General features: G+C 39.8%; 1 protein-coding gene across 1 annotated transcript; it reads right to left on the reverse strand.

Moving 5' to 3' along the window:
- Window positions 1-17,523: 17,523 nt before the first annotated feature.
- LOC307132758 (matrix metalloproteinase-9-like) lies at window positions 17,524-26,368 on the reverse strand. The gene is made up of 11 exons (XM_079827295.1): window positions 26,094-26,368; window positions 25,731-25,960; window positions 25,475-25,623; window positions 25,256-25,384; window positions 22,318-22,473; window positions 22,115-22,198; window positions 20,057-20,141; window positions 19,826-19,959; window positions 19,585-19,735; window positions 19,312-19,415; window positions 17,524-19,204 (listed from the first exon to the last, which is right to left on the reverse strand). The coding sequence occupies exons 1-11, from the start codon at window positions 26,226-26,228 to the stop codon at window positions 19,104-19,106; spliced, it is 1,458 nt and encodes a 485-aa protein (XP_079683421.1). The 5' UTR covers window positions 26,229-26,368; the 3' UTR covers window positions 17,524-19,103.
- Between the last annotated feature and the right edge of the window lie 866 nt (window positions 26,369-27,234).

Raw genomic sequence — 27,234 nt, forward strand, 5'->3', positions numbered from 1 at the left:
TATATATATAGAGAGAGAGCTTGTAACCACCTACACAGTGATGTGTACTACATCCCCTTTCCTAAGTATAGTATCAAAACACTAAACTGGTTTAAACTCTACAGCTGCATTTACATTGTAATTCTGCTTCACAATTAACATTAGTTTACTTTACTTCTCTTTTAACACTTTACTAGAACAACAAAGGTATATCAAATTTGAAACAGTAGTAATACCAAAAAATAAATATTGCTTCAAGTGTATTGCCCATTAACGAAACTGGTATGTTTAACCTAGAAAAACAATTAAATAACATATGAATGTGCCATTCAACAGCATATCAATTACTTCAGTCCTTGTATTTTGGGTTAGGATGGTCAGTACGTCCAGACCGTGTCACATAAGGACTGGCTCTCAATTGTGTATGTGTCTGAGGGTTTATTTGACCCGTGGTTGTCTGTACAGATACATCATGTGTCTTTGGAATTGGATCATTCACTTTGGTTGGAGCATGGATTACCTGGAGACCATCATCATTGTACTGGCTTTGGCATAGGTTCTTTCACAGATAGGAGGTGTCTGCGGTTTCTCCTATATTCCTTTCCTCCAGACAGGACAATGTAAGATCTTGGTACACGACAGCCTTCCGTCACCATTCCTTTTTTGTCATAACCACGAGGGGTTTGCATCCTCACTACTTGGCCTTTTGAGAGTGTGCTCTGCTCAGTTGTTTACTGGTTTTGTCGTAACTGTTCTTTTGACACAGTCTTTTCTTTGTGAGCTGCGCATGAATCTCTTTGGGGGCCAGAGGAGTTGGTTCCAGCAAAGAGCTGTGGAGAGGTAGGGTGGTGCGGGTTTGTCTGTACATTAGTCTCTGAGCTGGTGAGCCAAGTTTAGGATCTCGTGGAACATTTAGCAGATTCAGCAGGTTGAGATAGATGTCAGTGCCATCTCGTTTAGACTTTTCCATAAGTTGCTTAGCACTGCGAACTGCGCGATCCGCTAGGCCATTACACTGAGAGTAGTTTGGACTACTGGTTTTGTGCACAAAGTCCCAGGCCGTAGCAAAATCTTTGAATTCATTGCTCACAAACTAAATTCATTGTCTTTTTAGCTTCTGTATGACACTTGCTGAGGTCAACTTGTTGAGCTGATCGATCTCATACCAGCCTGAATACGAGTCAACAAGCAACAAGTACTGGGGACTGTTCCACTCAAAGATGTCAGCTGCTACTGTTGACCATGGTAGGCTTGGAACTGTATGAAGCTGGTTTAGTGCTGTTGCATGTGGCACAGAATGTGATGTAAGCATGTCACGGTTGGCCAAAAGAATATGCCACGTGCACGTTGTTTGGTAGATTCAGCACCAGGGTGACGATTTGTGTGTACTCCAGCTGAAGTGCTTTTACCCCTTTTCCACCGAGGCAGTGCTGGTGCTGGTTCGGAGCCAGAGCCTAGTTTCAAATCGGTTCTTTGTCTTTCCACACCCAAAGCACCAGCTCTGAACCAGGAAAAGTGGTTCTTAAGTAGCACCAAAACATTGCTGGTCTAGAAGTAAGAACCGCTTGCATCAGGGGCTGGGGGCAGGGTTACCGTGACCAAAAAGACCAACACAAACTTGTGACCGCCATTTTTTAAATAGCAGCTAATCGAGCTAATAGCTGCTCGACCGTAAACTCTCCGTCTATACAAATTACAGAGAGCTGCACAAATGCGCTGTGTTTTGATGCCGATGTAGGATCGTAAAGCCATGAGCATCAATAGTAACGCAACGTTCGTCATTGTTGATGGAAGTCTTGTTCGAAATGCATCGATGCTGTGCAGACGGATCGCCGCATGACAACGAGTACAACGAGAGCATATGACTCCTTATGCTTCTGAATCAATTACTACTTCAATTACCGGGTGAACTAGCACCCGGTTCATTCTGGTGGAAAAGACCACACACACTTCCATCATTTGTGACCAGTTCATGTCTGTATGGGTAAAATGGAAGCATTGTTGTGGGAACACTGTGCAGTTTGGCTAGCCATCCTTGTCTGGCTAGCATTTGTAGAGTAGGGTCGTTTGCTGTGTGGCATTTAAGTTCATCCATGCGTGATGGTGAAATGTTGCAGATGTTCATGACCTCAAAAGTTGTTGCTGTTCAGATGCTTGTGGGGCCCGTGACAAGGTGTTTGCTATGTACATGTGTTTTCCTTTTTAGTAAACTAGGGTGATGTAGCGTTGGAGCTGAAGCAACTTCCGTTGGAGTCGGGACGGAGTGCTGTGTATTGGGCGTTTGGTTATAGTCACCAAAGGCTGGTGATCTGTTTCAACAGTCACTGGTTTGCCATAGATGTAATCGTTGAACTTGGTGCAAGCGAAAACTACAGCGAGGAGCTCCTTTTCTATTTGCGCATAGCGCATTTCATTTTACGAGAGGACTCGTGAAGCGTGAGCGATGAGCTTACTGTCCTGCAGGCATGCTGCTCCTAAACCATACTGTGAGGAGTCACATGTTAAGGTGACAGGCTTGTCAGGGATTTTTTTTTAAGCATTGAAAGCATCTTGATGCTGTTTCTGCCAAGACCATGCCATGTCTTTGTGTGTTAGCTGGCGGAGTGGGGCGGATATGTTACTTAGGTTAGGGATAAACTTGCCCATATAGTTGACCATGCCAAGAAATCTCTGAAGAGCAGTGGAGTTTGTGGGCTCTGGCATTACACTAATGGCTTTAGTCTTTGATGGATCGGCATGTAGGCCGTCACTGCTGAAAACATGGCCCATGTAGCTCACCTCTTTAAGTCTGAATTTGCATTTCAGCGGATTTAGCCGGAGATTTACCTGTCTGGCCCACTCAAGCACTCTTTCTAGGTTGTCGTCGTGCTCCTTTTCTGTGTGTCCACCAACCAATATATCATCTACTATGACAGCACAATGGTATCCAGCAAAAATTTGTTCCATTGAGCGTTGAAAAACTTCACTAGATGAGTTTATGCCAAAAGGCGATTTCAGAAATCTGTATCGGCCAAAAGGGGTGCTGAATGTTGTGAGTAGTGACGATTTATTGTCTAGGGAGATTTGCCAAAATTAATTTTTTGCATCAAGCACAGAAAAGATGGTTGGTTTCGACATTTGGGCTGCAACTTCCTCAACCGTTCTCATTGGGTGGTGGGGTCTTTGTATGGCTGTGTTTAAGTTTCTAGGGTATATACAAATTCGGATGTTGTTGGAGTCTTTTTTATGAGCAGCAACCATGGAAGAAACCCACTCAGTCAGTTCAGAAATGGATGTAATGACGCCAAGGCCGGTCATTCGCTGGAGCTCCTTTTTAACCTTGTCTTGCATCACAACTGGAATGCGTCTTGCTGGTCGAACAACAGGAGGAATAGTGGGGTCGATTTTCATGGAGTATGTGACAGGTAGATTACCCACCTCGTCTTTGAAAATGTCAGCATATTTGGCGAGAATTCTGTCCGTAAATTCATCCTGACTGGACGTGTTCAGCTGGTGGACTTCCTTGTTGAGTGTTAGAAGCCTCATGTGTAGGCAGTCAGGTAGACCCAGTAGTGGCTGTGCAGAGCTTTTGACATAAAACAACAGGTTGTAAGTTTTGCTGTCTAGACTGCATGGTAGTGTGTGTGACTGTTCCAAGTGTGTGTAGTTTGTTGCCACCACATGCTATGAGCTTTGTTGTGTTTGACACATTAAGTTACTATTTAACTAAGTTACTATGTTACTAAGTCACTTCCTTTTTTCGTAGGTGTTGGAACATGTCTACATATTTTTTTTAATAGGGCCTCATTTATTAATTTAGCTTGGGGCCCCCACTCAATGTTGGTTCGCCTCTGTGTGCAGTTATAGTTTACTTCTGACACCATGTTGACTCGTGTAGCATAAATAACTGTCATGATCTCCGTGTTAGTAATCCGTGGATTTATTGACCATACAACACACATTATATCTCACAGCTGTATATCTAACACCTCCAACATGGGGCATATATATATATAGAGAGAGAGAGCTCATAACCACCTACAGTTTACACAGTGATGTCACACATACTGGTGTACTACAATAGTTATATTAAAAAATGTCCTGGCTCTTCATGCTTTATAATGGCACTGAATGGCTGTTGCTGTTTTGAAGTTCATAAAAGTGCTTCCATCCATCATAAAAGTGTTTCGGGGGGTTAATATAGGCCTTCTGAAGTGAAGCCATGCATTTGCATGAGAAAAATATCCATATTTAAAACTTTATAAACGAAAATAACTGGCTTCCGACAGACAACTACACGTATCGATTTACGGTGATAGAGTAACCCTTGACCTGACGTATAACATAATGATGAATGCGGAGGTAGTTTAGTTTTTAAAGTTTTAAATATGGATATTTTTCTTACACAAGCGTTTCGCTTCAGAAGGCCTTTAAGGCCCCCACCCCACCCATCATATATGATCGATCATATACACCTAGGATGACTTAAAGGTGGGGTAGGTAAGAATGATCTAAAACACTTTTGTCCAAATTTGATTAAACTTTCTTTATATGTCAATACATAATTAAAATGTAAGTACTCTGAAAAAGAGAGCATAAAAATCGAGTGACTCTAGACTTTTTAATCTGCAATAAACACCGCTCATTTTTTCGTTCGGGCCGAAACAAGTGATTGGCTTGGGCGACTGTCACTCTCTCTCGCTACCATGGCTACCGCCGCTTTTGCTACAGGATCTGCCCACATGCGCGCGCCCCAGTGTTGCCAAGTCGGGCTACTTCAAACACTGTTGCCGCGGGCTGTTTTTCATGTCCGCGGGTTGAAGCGACCCCAATTATGTGATATTTTGCCCCGGATTTGCGAATTTTAGCAGGCAGCCCTACCAAAAAGACACATATTTTACCCCCCAAACGCGATTTTTACCGGAGAAACACGATTGGGCTTGTTTTGGGCTAGTTTTGAGTAGCAATTGGGCGGATTTTGTTGTGAAAACCTGGCAACCATGGCGCACCCGTTTGATTTGAGTTCAAGAGGCTGTATTTCTGCTGTACAGGTAATCTTTCATTTTGATTATACATTTTTTTGGTTTATGTTTTCATGAAGCATGTCTCACTAGCACACGTAGCTGCCTAATATAGCTAACATAACATTACTTAGCATAAAGTTACAATGTTATACACTGAGCGAGCCATTAGTAGAGATGATAAATACTCAATATGCTTAGCTCAAGTTGATCGCTGTCGTGTTGAATTTCGCAATATGTAACTTTAGATAACAAAATGCATGTGTAAAAGCCAGTACACCGCATCCAGGAACTTTTTTTAGAACTAAGTTAGCTTTAGCTACTACCCTCTGTCTAAACTCTTTTACCATGTTCACCGGGAACTTTACCTGCACGTTTATTTCGGCCCTTGGTTTGTTTTTATATACTCTACCAATGTTTATGTTGATGTTTTTATCTTGTATCTGTGTGTGTCGTAGACACTGTGTTGTGTGTGTATTTTAAACTTTACCAGTATCGTTATTCCAGCTTGATAGTGAGTACTAAAACACATCTTATTTGTTTATATTCATAATGATAAAGTTAGATTTTTTATTACATGTGATTTTGACATGATGTCACTACATGCACTTCTTCTACGCTCGCCTCAGGTAAATAATGCGTCTTTCAGCTGAGCTGGTCGCGGTCGGCGTGGCGCGTTCATGTGTTTTGGGGGCGTGGCTTTGGAAAGAGCCCAGAAGGGAGAAGGTGGAGTGAATGGAAATAATGAGCTGTCTTTAAAACAGTCGTGTCTACAGACACTACATTTTTATACTTTCTTTTTCTGAGTACTTACATTTTAATTATGTATTGATATATAAAGAAAGTTTAAACAAATTTGGAAAAAAAGTTTTTTAACCAAATCCTACCTACCCTACCTTTAAGTGTGAGTAAATCATGGGCTCTCTTATAGACAACAGACATCATATCACACAGATACTCTCATATCTCATATTTTCATTGATTACTGTTATTTTTATGGTTGTGGAGGACCTACCTGACTTTCCCACTGCTTTCATGGTACTCTTTGGACTTCTCTATGCACTGAACATTGAGTATCCAAAAGTACTCAAATACACATTTGAGGCAGTGCACAACATTTTTGTGGGATTGGGAGAAAAGTGCACCAAAAGAGTTCAGTCCCAGAAGAATAAGCTTTTTACTGTATAGGGAGTTTAAGATGATTCTAGTGTTTTCAAATGCTTTTATTGTTGGTGGGTACCTTTGGCATAATGATGGTGTTTGTTAGGATGTTACTGTATATTGTGTTATGGTAAATTTTGAATTAAGACTTATAGTCTTGAATTCTCTAAAAAGTCAAATTTACTTGATATTCATTGATATATACTGATATATACTGACTGAACTGATATCGTTGAAATACTGTTCACTCGTACTAAATCTTTCATGTTTAGGTGTGTCAGCGCTTTGTAGATGGATGGTCTATTTTTTGGATATTGGTCTATTTCAGTGGCATTGTTTTGTAAAACTGTTTTAATGGCAGTGTTTAATTTTAGTTGCAGTATTGCAGTATTCCTATTTGCAGTGTTAAATCACTTTGGCTTAAATATTTTTGAACTTAAACTTGTCACAGGATTTTATGATGGTGGTAGCAATACTATCATTATTGATACACTTTTTGGATGGTTAGTGCAGTTATAAGAAATGTTATGTTTGTCACAGACACGTCAGGTTCCACCCTCCACCAATCACAGCGCACTCCTTCCCCAGAGTACTGATCACCATCACCTGCACCTCATCACCACAATCATCACAAGCACTATAAGACTCACAACCACACAGCACTCCACGTCCGGTCTCGTTCGCATATACTTCAGGCTATGCTTACCTCAAGGACTCTACTACAGATACTTACCTGTCTCCAGCGTGTCTCTTTCCTTCCGTGTCCCTTGTCTGCTGTGTGGGTGTGTTCCTGTCTGTCCCTCAGTACTCCAGCGATCTCCAGTCTCCAGCGATCTCCAGGCTCCAGCATCCTTCCATCTACAAAACAAAAGACAGTAACTCTCTCTCTCTCGTATCACCTTCAAATCTACCAACAACCGGTTTACTCACCTGCTCCACAACACCTGCTCTACTGTGGTCTAATAAACTACCCTTACCTGTTAACATCTGTGTCTGCCTCCTGTGTACTTGTAACAATGTTTCCTGTAAGAATATTTAAAGGAATAGTTAACTCAAAAAAGTAACTTTTTTTTCTCAAACTCGTATGACTTCCTTTCTTCTTTAGAACACGAGAAGAATATAAATGTAACCCATATGATTTAATCCATGCCTTCTAAAGCAATACAATCAGATGTCAAGATTTTTTAAAGAATTAGGAGTAACATTTTGATCTCTTTCTCTCAAATGTTTTTCTTCAGAAAAAAACAGATTAAACAATAGCTGCATGTTTTTGTGTGTGTTCCAAAGAAGAAAGGAAGTCATATGAGTTTGAGACAGAAAAATGTAATTATAATTAATTATCATTTTTGGGTACACTATTCCTTTAAGAGAAATTATTTTCATGATGACAGCTAATTGAAATTAGATTTAATTGCCTTATACATGCTTGTGAAAGAAAATTGCTGTTTGGAATAAATGTTTTGTTGTGTTAACATTGACTTACTGTTTTTAGTTGTTGACTTGGGCAATGCTATAGTAGTGTCCAGCCATAACGTATTATTACTTAGTACCAATTTCCAATAGCATTTTTTTGTTTACTCAACTTCAGAATGTTGAATTGACCCAACTTAAATGAACACTCCACTATTTTTGAAAATAGGCTCATTATCCAACTCTCCTAGAGTTAAACAGTTAAGGTTTACTGTTTTCGAATCCCTTCAGTCGATCTCTGGGTCTGGTGGTAGCACTTTTAGCATAGCTTAGCATAGATCATTGAATCTGATTAGACTGTTAGCATCATGCTCAAATAAATTACCAAAGAGTTGCAATATTTTCTGTAGTTCTCTTCTGTAGTTACATTGTGTACTAAGACTGACAGAAAATGAAAAGTAGCAATATCTTTTGTAGGTTTTTTTTTTTTTTCGAAGGCCGATATGGCTAGGAACTATACTCGGGTCCAAGAACATCTTTTCCAGTATAAACCCAGAACTGTTTATCTGTGTGCATGAAATACAGCACTGTTATATATCTGAACTTAAACATGCTGCAATAATGGCAAAATATCTCAATATGATTAATAAGTACCTGCAAAGAAGTAGATATTTTTGGTGAGCTGGTCCTCAAAAGCACTGTTAATGATGGCTGGCAGGGCAGGCCATTTCTCTGATACCAAGAAAGGGCCTTTGCATTTTCCACTGCTTGAGATCTTCCAGTCGTGCCTTAGATGTAAACATTTAGGAACATGTATTGGAGAATTGATTAAGTGATTTAGTTATGTTTGCAAGTTCATGTCAGTATATAGAATAACAGCTCATACCCATCCTTGAAGAAATTAAGCTCTTTCTAGATTTCAGTGATGGCATCAAAATCCTTGACTTCACAGGGATCCAGTGATGGGTCTACATGAGTTGTGGTGGAAACAGTAACGTTAGATGCGTTTACATGGAGCACTGTAATCAGTTTAAATGTCTATTCTGAATGAAAATGCTCCATATAAAGACCTCAATCGGAATACAAATGCCCAAACCAAATGAAATTGTAATCGGTTTGAGAGGGGTGGGATAAACCTTTTGATGAACCGATCAAACAGAAAAAAATCCACCATGTAAACGACCTGATCCGATTACTTTAAGAGTACGTCCTTCTGTGACGTGATATACAGTGCTCACCTCCACCACTGAAGACTGCGCACTGCGCTCATAGGCTTAACGTTGACAAGAGAGGAAAGTACATTTTTCTGAGGTGTAAACTTTTTATTTCGTAACAAGTTATGACGATAATGTTGGAATAATGACACAGACATATTCTGGCTACGCCATCTCATCTGACAGAGTTTGTCCCAGGCACTTTTAGTCTAATTTTTCTGAGGTGATTATTACACTTTACAACAAATAAATACCTTTTATAAAACGCATATAAAAAGCATTCTGAAATTCATTCAAATGTTTGTTCAACACCCAGAGGTCCAGAATAGGACGGAGGGAACCGTCTTTCTTTGGAACCAGGAAAGGTCCAGAATAGGACGGGGGGAACCGTCTTTCTTTGGAACCAGGAAATAATGAGAATAAAAACCCTGGTTTATCAGATTGGGGGGTATCACCTGAATTGCACCTTTGCTCAGAAGAGAGGAGATTTCCTCCTTCAGAACGTGGGCCGTGCGTTCCTTTGAGTGAGAAAAGCGAACGCTGCTGAAACGTGGGGGTTTCATAGCAAACTGCAGACGACAACCCTGCGATATTGTGCGCATTACCCATTCGGGTGGTGCTGCAGTTCGCCAAGCTGACACGCGGCTCGCTAGCGTGCGTACCCAAGCCGTGCTGGCTTCGTGCATGGCCAGCTGGCTTATTTGTGATGCAATGGCGCCCTCTAGTGGGGAAACTAGGGACGGCATGTGGGGGTTCAGAGAGGTTGGGCTCCACTCTTTGCAGAGAAAAGAGCTTTCCCTGCAGAGAGAGGGTATCTCTCTGTAACAAATTCATTTGATTCATTTTATTTAATGTGTTTTTTGTGTGTTTTGTTTTTTGGAAAACACTGGGGCCGAAGCCTTTATTAACAGGGTGAGGGGAACACAGTGTGTGCGTTGTGGTGACCTTTCCTCACAACAGACCCCCTGAACAGGGGGGGGAACACACATCGTCCTCTAAACACATGGGCTGGGCAGCCACGGGAGGGGGGCACCCTCCAGAAGAGACCCTCTGTCTTTTGGACAGGGGTTCTGGGGCAGGAAGAGAGTCCAAAGAGCTTGTCACTCGAGAACGTCAACCCCAAGCCCCCATCGGCCAAACAACAGGCTGGCCGCTTGCTTGTTTGGGGTCGGTGGGGGTAGAGCTCGGGGGTTTTCCCGCAGCTGCAGGAGAGGGTTTCCCCCAGGGCTTGTTGCGGGGCCTTTCCTTGCTCTGATGAAAGTTACGTCCCGGGGCCGGGGGATTTGGCAAACGCGCAGGGGGCGCCTGGCGTGGGGCGGCCTTCCTAGGAAGACACAACTTGAAGGCCTCGTACTCCTTCTTCTTGTCGCCGCATCGTTGTTGCATCAGTGCGACGGGGGCGCCTGCGATGCGTCTTTTCTCGCTATCAGGGAGGCCCAACAGGTTGAGCCAGAGTGCGCGCTCTCCTACCACGGAAAGCGCCATGGAGCGCCCTAAGGCTTGGACGGCCTGACGAGCGTTACGGAGAACGAGGTCGTTAACCGTGATGATCTCCTTCCATAGTGCAGGCGAGGGAGATCCCTTGTCCAGCTGTTGGCCCAGGTCGTCCAGAAATTCTGCCTGGTAAACGGAGAGGAGGGAGGAGACATTCAGGGCCCTAACAGCCAAGGCCGAGGATTTATACGTGGCCTGGTGCACCGAGGCAGAAAAACGGTCCATCTTGTTTGGAAGGACTGGCTTAGGGGGGCAAGCAGCCCTCCCTGGACTGGGTTGAAGTGCCTGGCGATCGAGGGCTCAATAGCAGGCGGTTCACCCATGTCGAGAGCCGCCATATCCTTAACCTCCAGACCTGCGAGACTGTGTTTAAAGTCGAGCGGGTCACTCCAGTAGTGCCTCATGTGCTTAGTGCAAGCTGGAAGAACGGGAAAGAGTTGTTTCCTCAGGCCGGGGGGAACTCCCAGCACTTTCCCGTCATAAATATCCCTCTCCTGGTCGGTGGCGCTCGCTCACACACATCCAGGAGGATAGATTGAGGCAAGGCCGAGGGGGCGCTAGCCTGGGAAATACCAGAGGGCAGGCGGGCCTCCTCTCTCCTCTGAGACCCCGAGAAGGCCCGCGTCGTCGTCACCGGACCCGGCCGGATCGTCGACAAGCGGGGGGTTGTCTGGGAAGATGTCCTCTTCTGGGATCTCAGGATTGGGCTGGTCAGCCCAGAAAAGAGCAGTCATGTCCCGGGAGGTCCCCGGTAGCGCGCTGTCGTCACCGTGTTCCACATCCGAGTCTGAAAAGTCGAGCTCGCTGCAGTGGGTAGCAGCAACTTTAAGGCGTCGTCGCAGGAGTTTCTTAGGCAGCACTAGGCAGTGACTGCAGTTCTCCGGATTCTCTATGGCCTCTTCCGCGTGCTTGAGGCCCATGAGCTATTGCCGGAAGAAGCAGGGATAGAGAACACCGGTGAAAAACTCTGAAAAATCCGTGGCGGCAGCCGTGAAACAGGAAAGACGAGTGAGATTGCGGGCGGCTCCGAGACCAGACAGAGAAACTGGCAGAATAGAAACTGTAACACCTGCTGGAGGCTGATCTGAAGATATTTAAAGGGTTACTTCAGTGATTTAGCATTAAGCTGTGTATTTAAACTTTGTATTAAAACATTTATGCAGTAGAAATGTGAAATTATTTTTGAATTTGGTGCCTTCTAGACTGAGAAAAGGCAGAAAATAATTTTTTGTCTCATGTGGATGAAAGACAACAACTACCAGAATGCACTTGCTTCGCTGCCCTACGAGGCCACTCCGTACACTGTCGTTTTGATCTTCATAGTAATACAATAATTTCGTTCAGTTAGAGAATAAACACTACAATTAAAAACTGAACTTGTCTTTTCAATAAAGTGTGAGTGAAGCCGAACGAAAGTCACGTCACAGACGCAGCAGTGTCAGATTTCATTCATCGAAGAGCTGAGCAGAGCTGAGGTAACGTTAAGCGCCAGTCTGGCACGTTTTCAGATCGCATATGGAAGCTAAACTATCACAGGAATTAATTGAAAAGTTGAAACACTCACTTTGCTCTGCACCACGCTCCGTTATTATGATTGTCCGTGCGGCCGTATGTGTCTTTTACTGTCTATGGTCTGTGTCTTAAATTCTGTGCATGAGATCTCTCCCCTATGGGCCGGTTGATAACATTTGGAACAGCTCCATCTAGTGGCTGTAGTCTTTAGCCTCTGGCCAAAAAAATCCTCTGATGACGCAAATATCGTCATTATTTGATGATATCATCAGAATTTTTTCCAAAAGGCATAATTGCATAATTCTCTCGTCTCAGGGGGATATGAGGGGTGAAAGTACCATAATTTGAATATAGGGTAGAGTGGGGGAAAACGCCCCCCTTAAGGTAAATGTGACATTACAGTGGAACAAAACATAAATGTGACTAGAATTGTATTTTGACTGAAAATATTTTTGTACAAAGGGGGCGTTTTGCCCCAGCAGTGGGGTAAAACGCCCCCCAAGGTGGGGTAAAATGCCCCCTTTCTTACCAACCAGTTTGCTTCATAGATCAACAGCAAAATGAACAGACAAATTTTTAATCTCTAAAAGTAAAAGGCAAGTAATGTATCAACATGTATAGGCCTATATACATTAATATTTATTTGAGGAATGTCCAACATATAAAAATGTTTAACATTTAAATTTATACATATAACTAAGTCATGCAAACAAATATGTTGTAATAAATAAATACATAAATAAATATTAAACTGTAAATATATACATTTGTATATTTATATAGTGAAATATATTCAATAAATGCATTAAAAGCCACTATGGGTCATCTTACCACCTTCCATCAGTGAGCTAACTGCTATCAAGCTAGCCTAATGCTCACTTGAGGTAATTTTTATTTTATTTTATTCAAATATTTTGATTTTACCAACTAGTTATACTGCATTAAGTGTAAAACAAAGGATTTGATAGACAGAAATATGTTATTATAGTTATTATGATAAGAGAAACTATGCCCTCTGGGGGGCGTTTTACCCCAGTGCTATGACTTAAAAAAAAGAAAAGAAATTTGTTTAAAAAAAAACAAAAAAAACAAAATTGCGTTTTACCCCAGAGGGGCGTTTTCCCCCACTCTACCCTACTACCGGGTTCCTACTGATACAAAGCCTAATACTAAATCACTGAAGTTACTCTTTAAAATACATATAGCCTAATACATAAGAACTCAAACTTTAATAAATATAAGAACTCATTTATACCACAGTATACGGAAAATATTAAGTGTGATATTATATTAAAATGTAAGTAATTGGCTTTTTTATGGTTATTGGATGGAACCTAAAGCAAATATTTTAAATATAACAACCCCTGTTTTAGGACACACTCTAACTGTTACTATACACTCATAACTGTAGAAGCTACATGATATTTAAACTATTTATATATTAAAGTCACTGCTGTTCATTCATACTGTGAAATTAGGGTGTATTGAAATACGAATCAAGTAAGAATAACAATCCAGATTTCACATTATTTCAACAGCCATTAGGCGGATATTTTAAATGTTATCTGTTATTTTAATAATGTACCCTAATTGTATTGCAATTAAACTTGTATGTCATTCATACTATGACAAGAAAAATTAAAACTACTCTAAAGAGAGTTAATGCCTCCCAACCCCACCCCACAATTCATGCTTTACAATTATTTTGGTGGGTCTTGAGATAGATTATACTTGTCTAGAGGGGTCCTGGGATGGAAAAGTTTGGGAACCCCAGGCCTAAGGCGCCCCTCAGTGTCATGGACAAACTGGAAACTCCATTGCTTTCAATGGGAAACCTGTAGCGTCAAAACAGATGCCGATTTTTCGGCATGAAATCGTACTCATCTCATTCAAAACACATGCAATATTTGGCATCAGTTCACTACCAGCAGCCATGTCACCCTGTAGCCAGAGACTTGTTTCCCACTGAAGCTAAGCAGGGCTGAGCCTGGTTAGTACCTGGATGGGAGACCAAATTGGGAAAACTAGGTAGCTGCTGCTAGAGGTGTTAGTGAGGCCAACAGGGGGTGCTCACCCTGTGGTCTGTGTGGGTCCTAACGCCCAAGTATAGTGATGGGGACACTATACTGTAACAAGCACCGTCCTTCGGATGAGACGTTAAACCGAGATCCTGACTCTCTGTGGTCATTAAAAATCCCAGGATGTCCTTCGATAAAGTGTAGGGGTGTAACCCCGGCATCCCGGCCAAAAAAATGTGCCCATTGGCCCCTGTCCATCATGGCCTCCTAATCATTCCCATATATATATACGATTGGTATCATCCCTCAGTCTCCTCTCCACCAATCAGCTGGTGTGTGGTGGGCGTACTGGCGCAATATGGCTGCCGTCGCATCATCCAGGTGGATGCTGCACATTAGTGGTGGTTGAGGAGATTCCCCCCTTCTATGTAAAAGCGCTTTGAGTGAGTGCCTAGAAAAGCGCTATATAAATGTAATTAATTATTATTATTATTATTCTGTAGGCTATAAACACTGTCTGTCACGTGACAAAGGCCTACTATAGACCTTCAACAACTATAGATCTTCAATCAGTTAATCATTTTCATAGGCTATCAGGTTTAAAGTAGACTATAGTGCAAATGTAGTTCCAAAGTGATATTAGGTAGTTTAAATGTGATATTTGTTATACTAAATACACAGTATCTGCAACACTTACCATGCTTTTGCCACAGTATTGGTAATTTTAATGTGATATTTGTTATAAATGCATAGTAACCACAACACTCACCATGCTTTGTTGCATGGTACAAAAATTGTAAGGTAAATCAGTACTTTTTTCTTATATATATAATCCTATATTATAATGACATTTTATTTTCTCTTTTTTTTTCATCTGAAAAGACCAAAAGGGCCTTGTGCAAAGGTTTTGTTTTTAACCCTTTATCAAACATATCAATAATTTGTTGTTTCTTAAACTTTTTCTTACAAAACCCATAGCCCAATCAGTGAGAACATAGTCTCAAAGTCTTAATAATGCACAAGATTTAACAAGTTGTCAAATTCGCATGATAGTCATACATAATCCTGCAGCTTTTACTCCTACTGCTGTCATTGGCTACGGCCTCAATTCCTGTACATATTTATTGTGGTATTTGTAAATCAGTTGCGCCCCTTCTTGGAAAGTAGACGGATGTCCCACACACTCAGAAATGTTATCTTAATTCCATTGTATTCTTTAAAAGTATTACACATTGGGCCGTCCATACCTCATAACCTAGGCTATCATAACCTAGCTCTGCGACACTTCTTGCCGAAACGCTCCAGCTCTGTCTCGAGCCGCCCCTGAGCGCCACCTCAGCAGCAGCAGAAAGCACCCGCGCCCGCTCAGTCTCGCCCACCGTCTGAACAGAGACAGCGCCCTGGTCAGACGAAGCGTTTCCCAAACCCTAAACACCAGGGACCCCCGCCTAAAATTATGCTGGAACCTGAGCAGAGGAAGCAGTCCTGAAAAAAGCCTAACCGCCCCCCAAAAAGCTCAAAGTTTCTCCCCAACGGCCCGTTCCAGTTCCTGTCGAGGGAAAAAATGTTGTTGTATGTGTTGCGAGTGTAAGCAAAGAGCCCCCTTGCACTCGACAGCTGTTATAACGAAACCAATAAAAAATATAAATACTCAACAAAAGAGCATTCCTTCTCTTCCGCACCACACGAGGGTTAGCGCCCTGCCCAGCGCGCCGCCACTCTACACCCTATAAAACCCCTGTGCGACCGGGCCGAGGCCTGGAAGGCCATCCCTGGTGTTTCACATTGGGTCATAAACACAATTCAATGAGGTTACTCGTTCCAATTCGCTCGCAAACCACCCCGCTGTATTACACACTTCAGTGGAGAGCAACGTGTCTCATGTCCTCAAAACCGAAGTGCAGAGCCTTCTGGAAAAAGGGGCCATAGAGGTGGTACCCCCAGCCCAGTGCGAGTCAGGCTTTTACAGCAGCTATTTCCTCATTCCCAAAAAAAGGATGGTGGTCTCAGACCCATCCTAGATCTCAGACATCTGAACAAGGCCCTTGTCAAACGGCCTTTCAGAATGTTAACACTGAAACAAATCATCGCGCAGATCTGCCCGATGGATTGGTTCTTCTCAGTGGATCTGAAAAATGCATACTTTCATATCCAAGTTATCCCGTGTCACAGGCCATTCTTGAGATTCGCCTTCGACGGGAAAATCTACCAGTGCACAGTCCTACCATTCGGTCTGTCTCTGGCCCCCCGCACTTTTACGAAGTGCATGGACGCAGCCATTTCCCCTTTAAGACAAACGGCAATGAGCATTTTGAACTGCCTCGTTCGAGCCATTGCAGACAAATATCACAAATATCACATAAAAACTACCTATAGCCTACTGTGGTTAAAGCATGGTAAGTTAAGTGTTGTTTTTACTGTGCTTCAACTATAGAGTATTATAATAATAATGTTAATAATGTCCAGAGACAACATCTGCTTATCTCACCACAACTCATTTGCTTAACAACAACTCCTCTGTTAACCTCATGGTTACTTTATTTGCACTATTAAATGTAAAGTAGCTGTTTCAGTAGAATAATTTTACTCTGAAACCAACTGCATACAATGTAAACCAAACTTAACTGTATTAATATAGGATGTCAGTTGTTCAGAAACGATCTCCTGCGCAACCTTTGAGATTACTGGCAGTATGCTTATGACTGTATAATTACTAACTGCATATTCTCCGGATTTAAAAATAGGAGTAACAGTGGCATGAAGTAGGAAAACTCTTCAAATGACAAATTAATTAAATGAATAATAATGAGTTAAAATATCTTTGAGTTTTTACAAACAGAGTATCAAATTGATGAGTATCTCTACACTTAGAATTTTTTTAATGAGCTATAACTTTGTTGACTTGTATTTCATTAGTCATGGTGACCTTGACCTATATCATCAATCAGAAAAGTATTTATTTCCCTTCTTGCAAAATCTCCCCCTAATTCATTAACAGAATTAGTAAAAAATTAAAGCTGCAAGCAGCGATGGAAAGACCCTTGCACCTGCACTGCCACCTGGTGGCTTTAGGAAAAAGAGCACGGTGGGCAACGTGCGTTTAAGTAGGAAAATATAAGAGAGGACGTCTCTTATAGTCAAAGTCATCTATACAGGCCACGGTTTCTGCCGTCAGCTGGTGACGTTACAACCATGTCTGAATTGTGGCGTGTAGACGTCTTCATGCCAGGACTGCGCTTCATTGCTTATCAAACACGTGAAGTTTGTGAGTACTACCAGCCCTCAAAGTTTCAAGTCTCTATGACTTATGGTTTGGTCTGCCAGATCAGTTTTAGATGGAGAATGCCACATCATGGGAAATTTAACAATTATAATAGGGTTTCAGTACTACGTGCTTGAACCCCTAAAAAAAAGGGCCTTTGAAAAAAAAACTATAGGGCACTTGACGACTAAGCTGCTGGTTACAAAATCTTTATCAAGCCTTTTAACATATACATCAGAGAGGAAAAATGTAATTTATCAAGAAAATGTGGTTTTACCTTTTAAACTGTAATACCTCTATACTGACGGCCTGATCTCCATAAAAGGTTGCACACTTGGTTGCATACTAGAATAATATGGTGCACATGCTCAGCTAATTTGGTGAAGTTCTGCACAGAGCAGACCATTTTTCAGTCATTTAAATGTCACTTTGCATAGAATAATACAGCGCATTTTTCACCTTCATAACAGTTTGTGAAATTGTATGAACACAAGAAGACTTTATTTGGGAACTCAGGGCAGTGAAGAGTGAGATTGTGAGGAGTGGAGAGTGGAATCAGTCTTACGGCAAGGAAGGAGCTCAGGAGTACCAGGAGAGCCAGCGGCTGGAGTATCAGAAGCTTTCAAGGAAACCAACACGTTGGTAAGAGTCGTTGGGAGTCTGGAGATCACGCAGGAAGATTCGAGGAGAACAGGTAAGTGGGTCATTCCTAACTCGAGGCCAGACACTGACTGAAGGTGAGTGCTGGTGTTTTATGGTGAGTGGTGATGAGGTGATTGGATGCAAGTGCGGGTGATTGTGATCGTTGTGTGAAGGAGGTGAGAGAGTCTGGTTGATCTGTGACAGAGGGCCGCTTTCAGCCATTTCAATGAATTTGCCATAGAAATACATCATTTGAAAACTTTTTAACCATTGTAGCACCATCAAGTGGCCAGTTGCCGCGTCCTTTTTCACGCGACCACAGAATAAGCTCTTATGTAGGTGTGAAAATATCTTGTTCAGTTCACAAGCTATAGCCAATTTAGTAAAAGTGGCTTTTCGAACGTTTTGGCAGCCATTAGGGACCATGAACCGAAATCTCCACTTTTTTTTAACTATTGGCAATCAGACTCCAGAGAATCTTGCTGCACTGGTTTGGTTCCAGTTGGGCCAAAAACCTATAGGACTAGTTCGCAAAAGTAGGTTTTTGGAAAAACCCAAAATACCCGGATATTTTCCCAGGGTGACGAGCAAATCCGCATGCATTTTATCCGTCTTGAGTTAAAGATATAAGACACTTGAGCCTAGGCCTAATGGTTTAGGAGTTATGAACCTATTCTATTAATCAGCCCTTACGAGCTTGAACCCCTAATAATAATACAAATCCTAACAATAACAATGGGGTTTCATTCTCTTAGAGTAACAGTCCAAAAATTCACACAGGCCAAATACCAGTGAAAGAGCAGTCGCACATATTGAATGATCTTGTTTACAAATGTATTGAGTAAACGTAATGCTCAAACAAATAAATATACTATAAATAAGTAGAAAGTGGAACATTAAATTAATAATATTAATACTGTCATTTACACCAGGCAAATGATTACACAATACACTAAAATATGGGCTTAATAACATCTCAAAATTAGGCAAAAAAAATAAACCTTTGCTTTGAAAAACATCTTGAGTGGGGTCAACACAGAGAATGTTGACAACAAATGCATTTAGGCTACAATGTTCCTGTGATGACTCCAGTCATACATTTACAAACACAAAGTTAATTCCGGTTAGACTGGCATTGCCTCATTGACGTTTTATAGAACAAGATTATAGTTTCTCTTAATGTGCTGTTAAGAAACTCATCATGACCAAAGCAGTTATATAGTAAGCTGAAATAATAAATTATAAGACCATGTTAAAGCTGACAGACAATGAGACAAATATGCCTAACATCCCGTTTCATGTGCCTATGATAATTTCAGTGTTTATATTTAATTTATTTAATTCTGTCTGTGTCTTCCTCACTACATTTTACACAGAAGAGAAATGGTTTCCCTATTAAAAAAGGGCTCTTTCATTTGCATTTCACCATGTCCTTCACAAAACCGTTTTGGTCATTCACCCTTTTGGCATTCATTCTCCAGTAGTAAATCCCCCGGAAGAAGTAAAAGAATCCTGCAAAATATAAAAAAAATAGAAAGAACACATTTAATTAGCTTGATCAGATAAATTAGAGTAGTTATCTAGACTTTTAAAATGAATTTTAACATAATCTCACTTACTCTTGAAGCGGAACACATTATGTGCATCGTTGGGCATTCCATAAAAAAATGAGTCGGTGACGTGAGGGTATCCGCTGTCGATCAGCTGAGTCTTCACATCGAGTCTGTGACAATAAATAAGAGACAAGACTATACTATTAAAAACCACCACTATTATTATTATTATTATTATTATTATTATTATCATTATATTAGAATTTCCCAATATGCATTTCTCAATGCTTGACACTATATGATCAGTAACAGTTACAGTCTTGAAACAAAGTAACTGACCTCCAGAAGTTATTTCCATTAAACAGGAGCACCTTGCCGTTTCTTCTCTGCACAGATCCCTTCACTCTGTCCAAGTCACTTGGTAGGCCGAGCTTTTCGATTTTACGTGGTCCAAGCACATCTTTTCCAGTATAAACCCAGAACTGTTTATCTGTGCACATGAAATACAGCACTGTTTTATATCTGAACTTCAACATATGCTGCAATAATGGCAAAATATCTCAATTTGATTAATAAGTACCTGCAAAGAAGTAGATCTTTTTGGTGAGCTGGTCCTCAAAGGCACTGTTGATGATGGCTGGCAGGGCAGGCCACTTCTCTGATACCAAGAAAGGGCCTTTGCGTTTTCCACTGCTTGAGATCTTCCAGTATTGCCTTATGTAAAAAATTTGATGTAAAATTTAGAAACATGTATTGGAGAATTGATTGTGATTTCCAAGTTCATGTCAGTATATAGAATAACAGCTCATACCCATCCTTGAAGAAATGAAGCTCTTTCTGGATTTCAGTGATGGCATCAAAATCCTTGACTTCACAGGGATCCAGTGATGGGTCTACTACATGTGTTGTGGTGGAAACAGTAACGTTAGGTGCGTTTACATCTGTATGTCTATCCGATTACTTTAAGAGTACGTCCTTCACTGAAAAAATAAAAAACTTGGATCAACTTGAAAAAATTTAAGTAATAAATCACACTAAATATTTGGCATTGACTAAAAGTAAATCATTTAAATTAGTTTAACCTGAAAAGTTTAAATCCATGCAACCACTTTGTAAAGGTTGATTATTTTAGGGGGGAACAAAACAATGTTTTTTTTTTTTTTGTCACCATTGTTGAGATTCATACACTGATTCTTGATGTCTGTGTAAAGCTTCAATTAAAACCTTTTGTGCACTATTTTTATTTTTTAATCTGGATGTTATTTGATTACCCCAACTGTCCTGGATGTCGTACTGTAGAATCACATGGCTATAATTATAAATACTATAAAATGAATAACACATTACCTCTATAACTAGAGCATTAGATTCTGAATGGGATCAGTGATTCTGGTCACTACAAATAACAAACATCATCTGAACACATTTGCTCTTGCCATAACAAAATTGTTTTATAAACACACAGTAAAAGCGAGAAAAACTAAGGTTAACGATTTAAGGGTCAAGAGCACACCTAAAGCAAACACTCATCTCCATCACTGTGACTTCAAATGAAACTATTATTTTCATTAAAAAAAGAAATAAAGTCAGTCTGGTTAGTAATGCGTGATGCTGTTTGTAGAGTTGTTTAATCCTCCTCTGCTGAGATTTAATGTCTTCTTTTATCTTCAGTTGATTTCATCTAAGGCTGTGGCTGAAGTCAGTTCAAATCATGCTTAATCTAATAAAAATACTCTGATCAAATTAATAAATTCAGTTTAATGTCCCGCTGCCAATTTATATTGTATCTATGTAAAAAAAATTGATTCAAAAATAAATATAAACTAAAACGTTTACTGTAAATGAAAAAACTAATAATTTTAAGCTATTTCAACGAGAAAATACACATTAAACGAACAACAGCAATATTAGACTTTTTTCAGTGTTCTGTGACATACAGTGCACGTCTCCACCACTGAAGAGTGCACACTGCGCTCATAGTAAGCTATAATGTTGACAAGAGAGTAAAAAGTAAATTTTCTAAGGTGTACTTTATTGTGTGTTTATTTTGTAACAAGTTATGACGAAAATACTGGAATAATGACACAGACATATAACCTGGCTACGCCATCTCATCTGACAGCGTTTGTCCCAGGCACTTTTTACTTCAACTGCGCCTGACAGAAGAATTTATTTTTCTGAGGTGATTCTTACACTTTACAACAAATAAATAGCGTTTATAAAAACTGTATAAGTCCTGGTGGCAGTTGAGAGTTGCCATTGCAACCGGGAACACATTCAAGTTGCTGGAGAGGACAGCGTCGACATTTCTGTTTCTCGTCAGTTATATAAAAAAGAGTTCAACAACTGCTTTAAATTGGTTAAGTAACATTATCACGATCTACTTTAATTACTTTTTAATATTCTCTTTCCTTAATCATCTGAAATATCTATGCGTTTAGTATTTATCTACTAGTAGGCCTAATGATGCTGAGCACGTCTTGAATGCTTTCATTCATGTTTCAAATTCAAATTCAAAATTGCTTTATTGGCATGAATGTACAGCCACTTCATACAATATCAAACACTTCAATCATACAATATTGCCAAAGCTAGGAATATATGAACATAAATAATAATACATATATGAACATAAATAATTATACATATATGTTTCACTGTATATCCTATGTTTTTATTAATAATTTGGGTGCATAAATAAATATAAAGATTACCAACACAGAACTATTGATCCACGAACATCGCAGTTACTATAACTGGCAAATCTTAGATCAGTTTAGATAACGTCTTTTGTAAACTGTCCACCCAATCTATCGGAATGATTTTAAATTCGGAACGACATACAAGTGGCTAGTGGTTGTTTTCTCACCTGGGGTGGGTTTAGTTGGCACAGTCGGAGAGGAAGTGGTGGTCTTTGGTTTTGGAGGAGTGGGATTAGGGCCAGTTTTAGGTCCTATAAAACCAGAATTGTACAAGACCATTAAGTTTCAAGACCAAATTCTTGAATCTTAAATAAGAACATGCATAGTAAACTTAATCAGTGAATGATGGATCATTTAAGTGGATAAATACCATAGATATACTGAATGCCATCAACATCATCCTGATTCAAGGAGAAATCCTCTATATATCTGTAAATGGGATACATCAGAGCGTCGTTGATGTTAGAGTGAGCCAAACCAAGTGCATGTCCAAACTCATGAGCAGCCACCAGAAACAAACTGTATCCTATGAGAGAAAAGGCATGTTAGCTAATGTCTCACTTTCATTTTTGTATGGTGTCTGAAGGAGATGAGGATCACTTACCCCTATCAGGGCAAAATCCCCATTTTTTTTATCTGTGTCATAGTTGCTGGTATAGTTGCACACCAGAGTACTCATTTATTCTATATATACAACATATTAAGTGTGATAATATAAAGAAAAATATGTTTCCAAAATTAAGAAACTGGCTTTTTTATTTTAATTGGATAGAACTCATAGCAAATATTTAAAATATACATAAGAACTCAAACTTTAAATATAAGAACTAATTCAGCAGTGGTTCTCAAAGTGTGGTACGAGTACCACTACACTTTAAAAAAAAGGTTCTATATGGCACCAAAAATGGTTCTTGGCTCGTAATCATAGGGGAACCTTTTTTAGTGCTATATAGCACCAATTTTGGTGCTTCAGTGGTTCTTCAGCAGTTCTTCAGAGGTTCTTCACCGGTTCTTTGACTAAGGTGCTATAAAGCACCTCTGAAGAACCGCTGACAAAACAAGTGATTGGCTTGGGCGACTGTCACTCTCTCTCGCTACCATGGCTACCATCCCTTTTGCTACAGGATCTGCCCACATGCGCGCACCCGTTTGATTTGAGGAGTTCAAGAGGCTCTATTTCTGCTGGACAGGTAATCTTTCATTTTGATTATACATTTTTTTGGTTTATGTTTTCATGAAGCATGTATCACTAGCACACGTAGCTGCCTAATATAGCTAACATAACATTACTTAGCATAAAGTTACAATGTTATACGCTTAGCGAACCATTAGTAGAGATGATAAATACTCAATATGCTTAGCTCAAGTTGATCGCTGTCGTGTTGAATTTCGCAAAATGTAACTTTAGATAACAAAATGCATGTGTAAAAGCCAGTACACCGCATCCAGGAACTTTTTTTTAGAACTAAGTTAGCTTTAGCTACTACCCTCTGTCTAAACTCTTTTACCATGTTCACCGGGAACTTTACCTGCACGTTTATTTCCGCCTTTGGTTTGTTTTTATATTCTCTACCTATGTTTACTGATGTTTTTATCTTGTATCTGTGTGTGTCGTAGACACTGTGTTGTGTGTGTATTTTAAACTATACCAGTATCGGTATTCTAGCTTGATAGTGAGTACTAAAAGACATATTATTTGTTTATATTCATAATGATAAAGTTAGATTTTTTATTACATGTGATTCTGACATGATGTCACTACATGCACTCCGCTCCTTCTTCTGCTTGTCTCAGGTAAATAATGCGTCTTCCAGCTGAGCGGTCGGCGTAACGCGTTCATGTGTTTTGGGGGCGTGGCTTTGGAAAGAGCCCAGAAGGGAGAAGGTGGAGTGAATGGAAATAATGAGCTGTCTTTAAAACAGTCGTGTCTACAGACACTACATTTTTATACTTTCTTTTTCTGAGTACTTACATTTTAATTATGTATTGATATATAAAGAAAGTTTAAACAAATTTGGAAAAAAAGTTTTTTAACCAATTCTTACCTACCCTACCTTTAAGTATGATATTATATTCAAATTTAAGTAATATACTTTTTTACTGTTGTTGGATGGAACCCAAAGCAAATATTTTAAAGGTCCTGTTCTTCGTGATCCCATTTTTCAAACTTTAGTTAGTATGTAATGTTGCTGTTAGAGCATATATAATACCTGTAAAATGATAAAGCTCAAAGTTCAATGCCAAGCGAGATATTTTATTTAACAGAAGTTCCCTTTCAAAGCCTACAGCGAATGGCTGGTTAGGACTACATCCTGGTATTTCCTGCTTTAATTACATCAGTAGAACAGTTTGTCGACTAACCTCCGCCCACAAGAGTACGCGAAAAAGGGGGCGTGGTCTTGTTGCTCCCGCGTGGAGAATAGGAAGTGTTGCGTTCGGTTGCGTTTGTATAGTTTGTTTGTCGCCATGTCGTCGAGACGCTGTTATTTTCATCCCGGAGTCAAGTCACCTTTGTTTGGCTTTCCCAGGGACGCTGTACTTAGAGATCATTGAGCGCATGCATCCCCGTTATGGTAAGAGGCGTGACCTTTCCGGTAACGTGCGCTCTGCGTGCGCTATGCTGCTGTCGAATCACAACACGGGAACCGCTGGCACAATCAGAACTCGTTACGTGTTTCTGAAGGAGGGACTTCATAGAACAGGGAAATCTTTCAGGCCGTTTTGAGGACATTGAAAACAGCAGTATACAGATAAGTAAATTGTGTGAAAAATACTGTGTTTTTTTACACGCGAAACATGAACACATGATATATTGCACACTGTAAACACAATCAAAGCTTCAAAAAAACACGAAAAACGGGACCTTTAAATATTATCCCAGTTTGACAACCCCTGTTTTAGGATACACTCTAACTGTCCCACTATGCCTCCTATGAAACTGTATGAAGCTACATGATATTTAAACTATTTATATATTAAAGCCACTGCTGTTTATTCATACTGTGAAATTGGGGGGTATTGAAATATGAATCAAGTACACCCTTAAAAATAAAGGTGCCAGGCAGGAAGAACCAAAAAAGGGTTTTCACAGCGATGACATAGAAGAACCATTTTTGGTTCCCTGAAGAATAGTTTTGTGAAAGGTTCTTTAAAGAAGTATTTTTTCTAACCATTTTATAGTCTAATGAACCTTTCTGAGCTACAAAGAACATTTTGTGAAATGGAAAGGTTCTTTGGATATTAAAGGTTCTTCATGGAACCATACACCCCGCCAAAGAACCATTTAAGAGTGTATGAATCACACTCACCAGGTCCAGATCCAAGGGTCCAGTATTCATCATCATCAAAATGGACATCTCCTTGCATTCCCTCACCTGGAGGATAGGCGTGAGCCAGAAGTCCATCTTTCCCATCAAAAGGGTAAAAATCTCCGTGATCTGAAACAAAAACAGCAGCTCAATCAAACCTTCTCAGAAGTCCAAGTGTTTAATCGTAATACTTTTATTCATTACAAAAACTCAACTCACCAGCTTTCCCAAAGGAGATCATGATGTCAGCAGTGCCGTCATAGAGGCGTGTGAACGTCAGAGGGGTAACATCACTCCAGACTTTGAAAGCTCTAGCAATGGTGTCATCGATCAAAGAGGCTTCCATGTCTGGTGAATAGTTCTCAATCCTGCCAAATCAAGTCAAAACAATGCAATAGATTTAGAACATGTTCATCACAAACCTATGAGATTTAAAAGTGTTGTAGTCAAAGGTTTGGTGCAGATAATATCTCACCTGTATGTAACATCAGTGTGATCCCACTTCAGGTCTCCTTCAAAAGTCTGATAGTTGCGGATGTCTGGGACCCCACAGCGAGGCTGCTTCATGGCATCAACGGTGGGTTGGTCAAGCGACCCCGTCTCCTCCAGCCCGAGCTGCCGCTGGAGCTTCTTCAGAGCTTTAGAAGTGGCCTGCAGTCCGCTCTTCTGGAGAACATCTATGTAGCCGTAACGCTTCAGGTACTCCTGGAGTCAAATATTTATACAGAAAGGTATTCTTTTAGAATAGTAAAACTGCATTTGTACCATTTTAAAAGTAGAGGACTGATAGTAGATATCCATATCATAAAAACCATGAACTAAAACTTAATATACTCACATCTGCCAGCTGTGTGTCCGTCATGTTCTTTATCAAATCTCCAGGAAACGTCACATACACAGATTTGAGTGGCACGCACCAAGCTCTTAAAGAACAGGTTCCAAGAACCAGAAACAACATGACTCCAAGTTTCATGTTTAGAGTTTCAAGTCAAGAATCAAAACTTTGAAAAAAGTAAACTTTGAGAATAAGAAAACGGACTCAAACCTAGAAAAACAAGTGGAGAGACAAAGTGCATGCAGTCTTGTTGTGTCTTCTCCTCCTGATTTGTGTCTTCTCTTGTGCCCTGAAGGCAGTATTTATGTGCACCTCTGAGATTAGTCACTGAGCACCCACCCACCTCCCGTCGGTCATTTTAGCACTCCCACTTACCAAACACTTGCCCACTGAAAGTTTTTTTTTTTTCCATTCAAAAAATAAGGGGCTTTCCAGCAACCTCACAATGAGCTTGAAGACACAAAAGATGACAACAAACACTGTCTTGTCTTTTATCTAGTTACTTAAAATAAATGGCCACTATATATATATATATATATATATATATATATATATATATATATATATATATATATATATATATATATATATATATATATATATATATATATATATATATATATATATATATATATATATATATATATATATATATATATATATATATATATATATATATATATATATATATATATATATATACACACAAAATAGGCTTTATGAATATGACTGTATTTATGTAAATGAAAAGTGAATAAATAAATAGTATATTTAGCAGTCGCTATAAGACCATAAATGTATTCATGGAAAATAAATAAATAATATATAATATCTTTAACAATTGGCTGAGTATAAATGTACTTACCGGTATGTACAAGAAATATAAATAAATAAATATTTTTTAGCAATTAGCTATTGGCTATATGAGTATAAATGTAGCCTATTTATGCAAAACAAATACACATACATATTTTAGCAATTGATATATATAATTGCACTTATATAGAGTAATAATTAATAAACCTACACTGGGGCGTAAGCAGATCGTACAAAAACATAAGAATGAGATTCCACAAATTAATACGAATTAGCCACTAATTCACCAAAACGTTAGAATTTGCCATGAGATTGTGTTGGAATGACA

This window comes from Gobio gobio, assembly GCF_949357685.1.
Source record: "Gobio gobio genome assembly, chromosome: 10".
Classification (NCBI taxonomy): Eukaryota; Metazoa; Chordata; class Actinopteri; order Cypriniformes; family Gobionidae; genus Gobio; species Gobio gobio.

What these genes read in the sequence shown, in the direction of transcription:
- LOC307132758 (XM_079827295.1), bottom strand. Translation starts at nt 26,228, where the DNA reads ATGAAACTTGGAGTCATGTTGTTTCTGGTTCTTGGAACCTGTTCTTTA. An exon ending in GATCTCCTTTGGGAAAGCTG is followed by an intron (nt 25,385 to 25,474) that starts GTGAGTTGAGTT and finishes TTTTTGTTTCAG; the next exon opens with ATCACGGAGATTTTTACCCT. An exon ending in AATGGAAATAACTTCTGGAG is followed by an intron (nt 19,416 to 19,584) that starts GTCAGTTACTTT and finishes TTATTGTCACAG; the next exon opens with ACTCGATGTGAAGACTCAGC.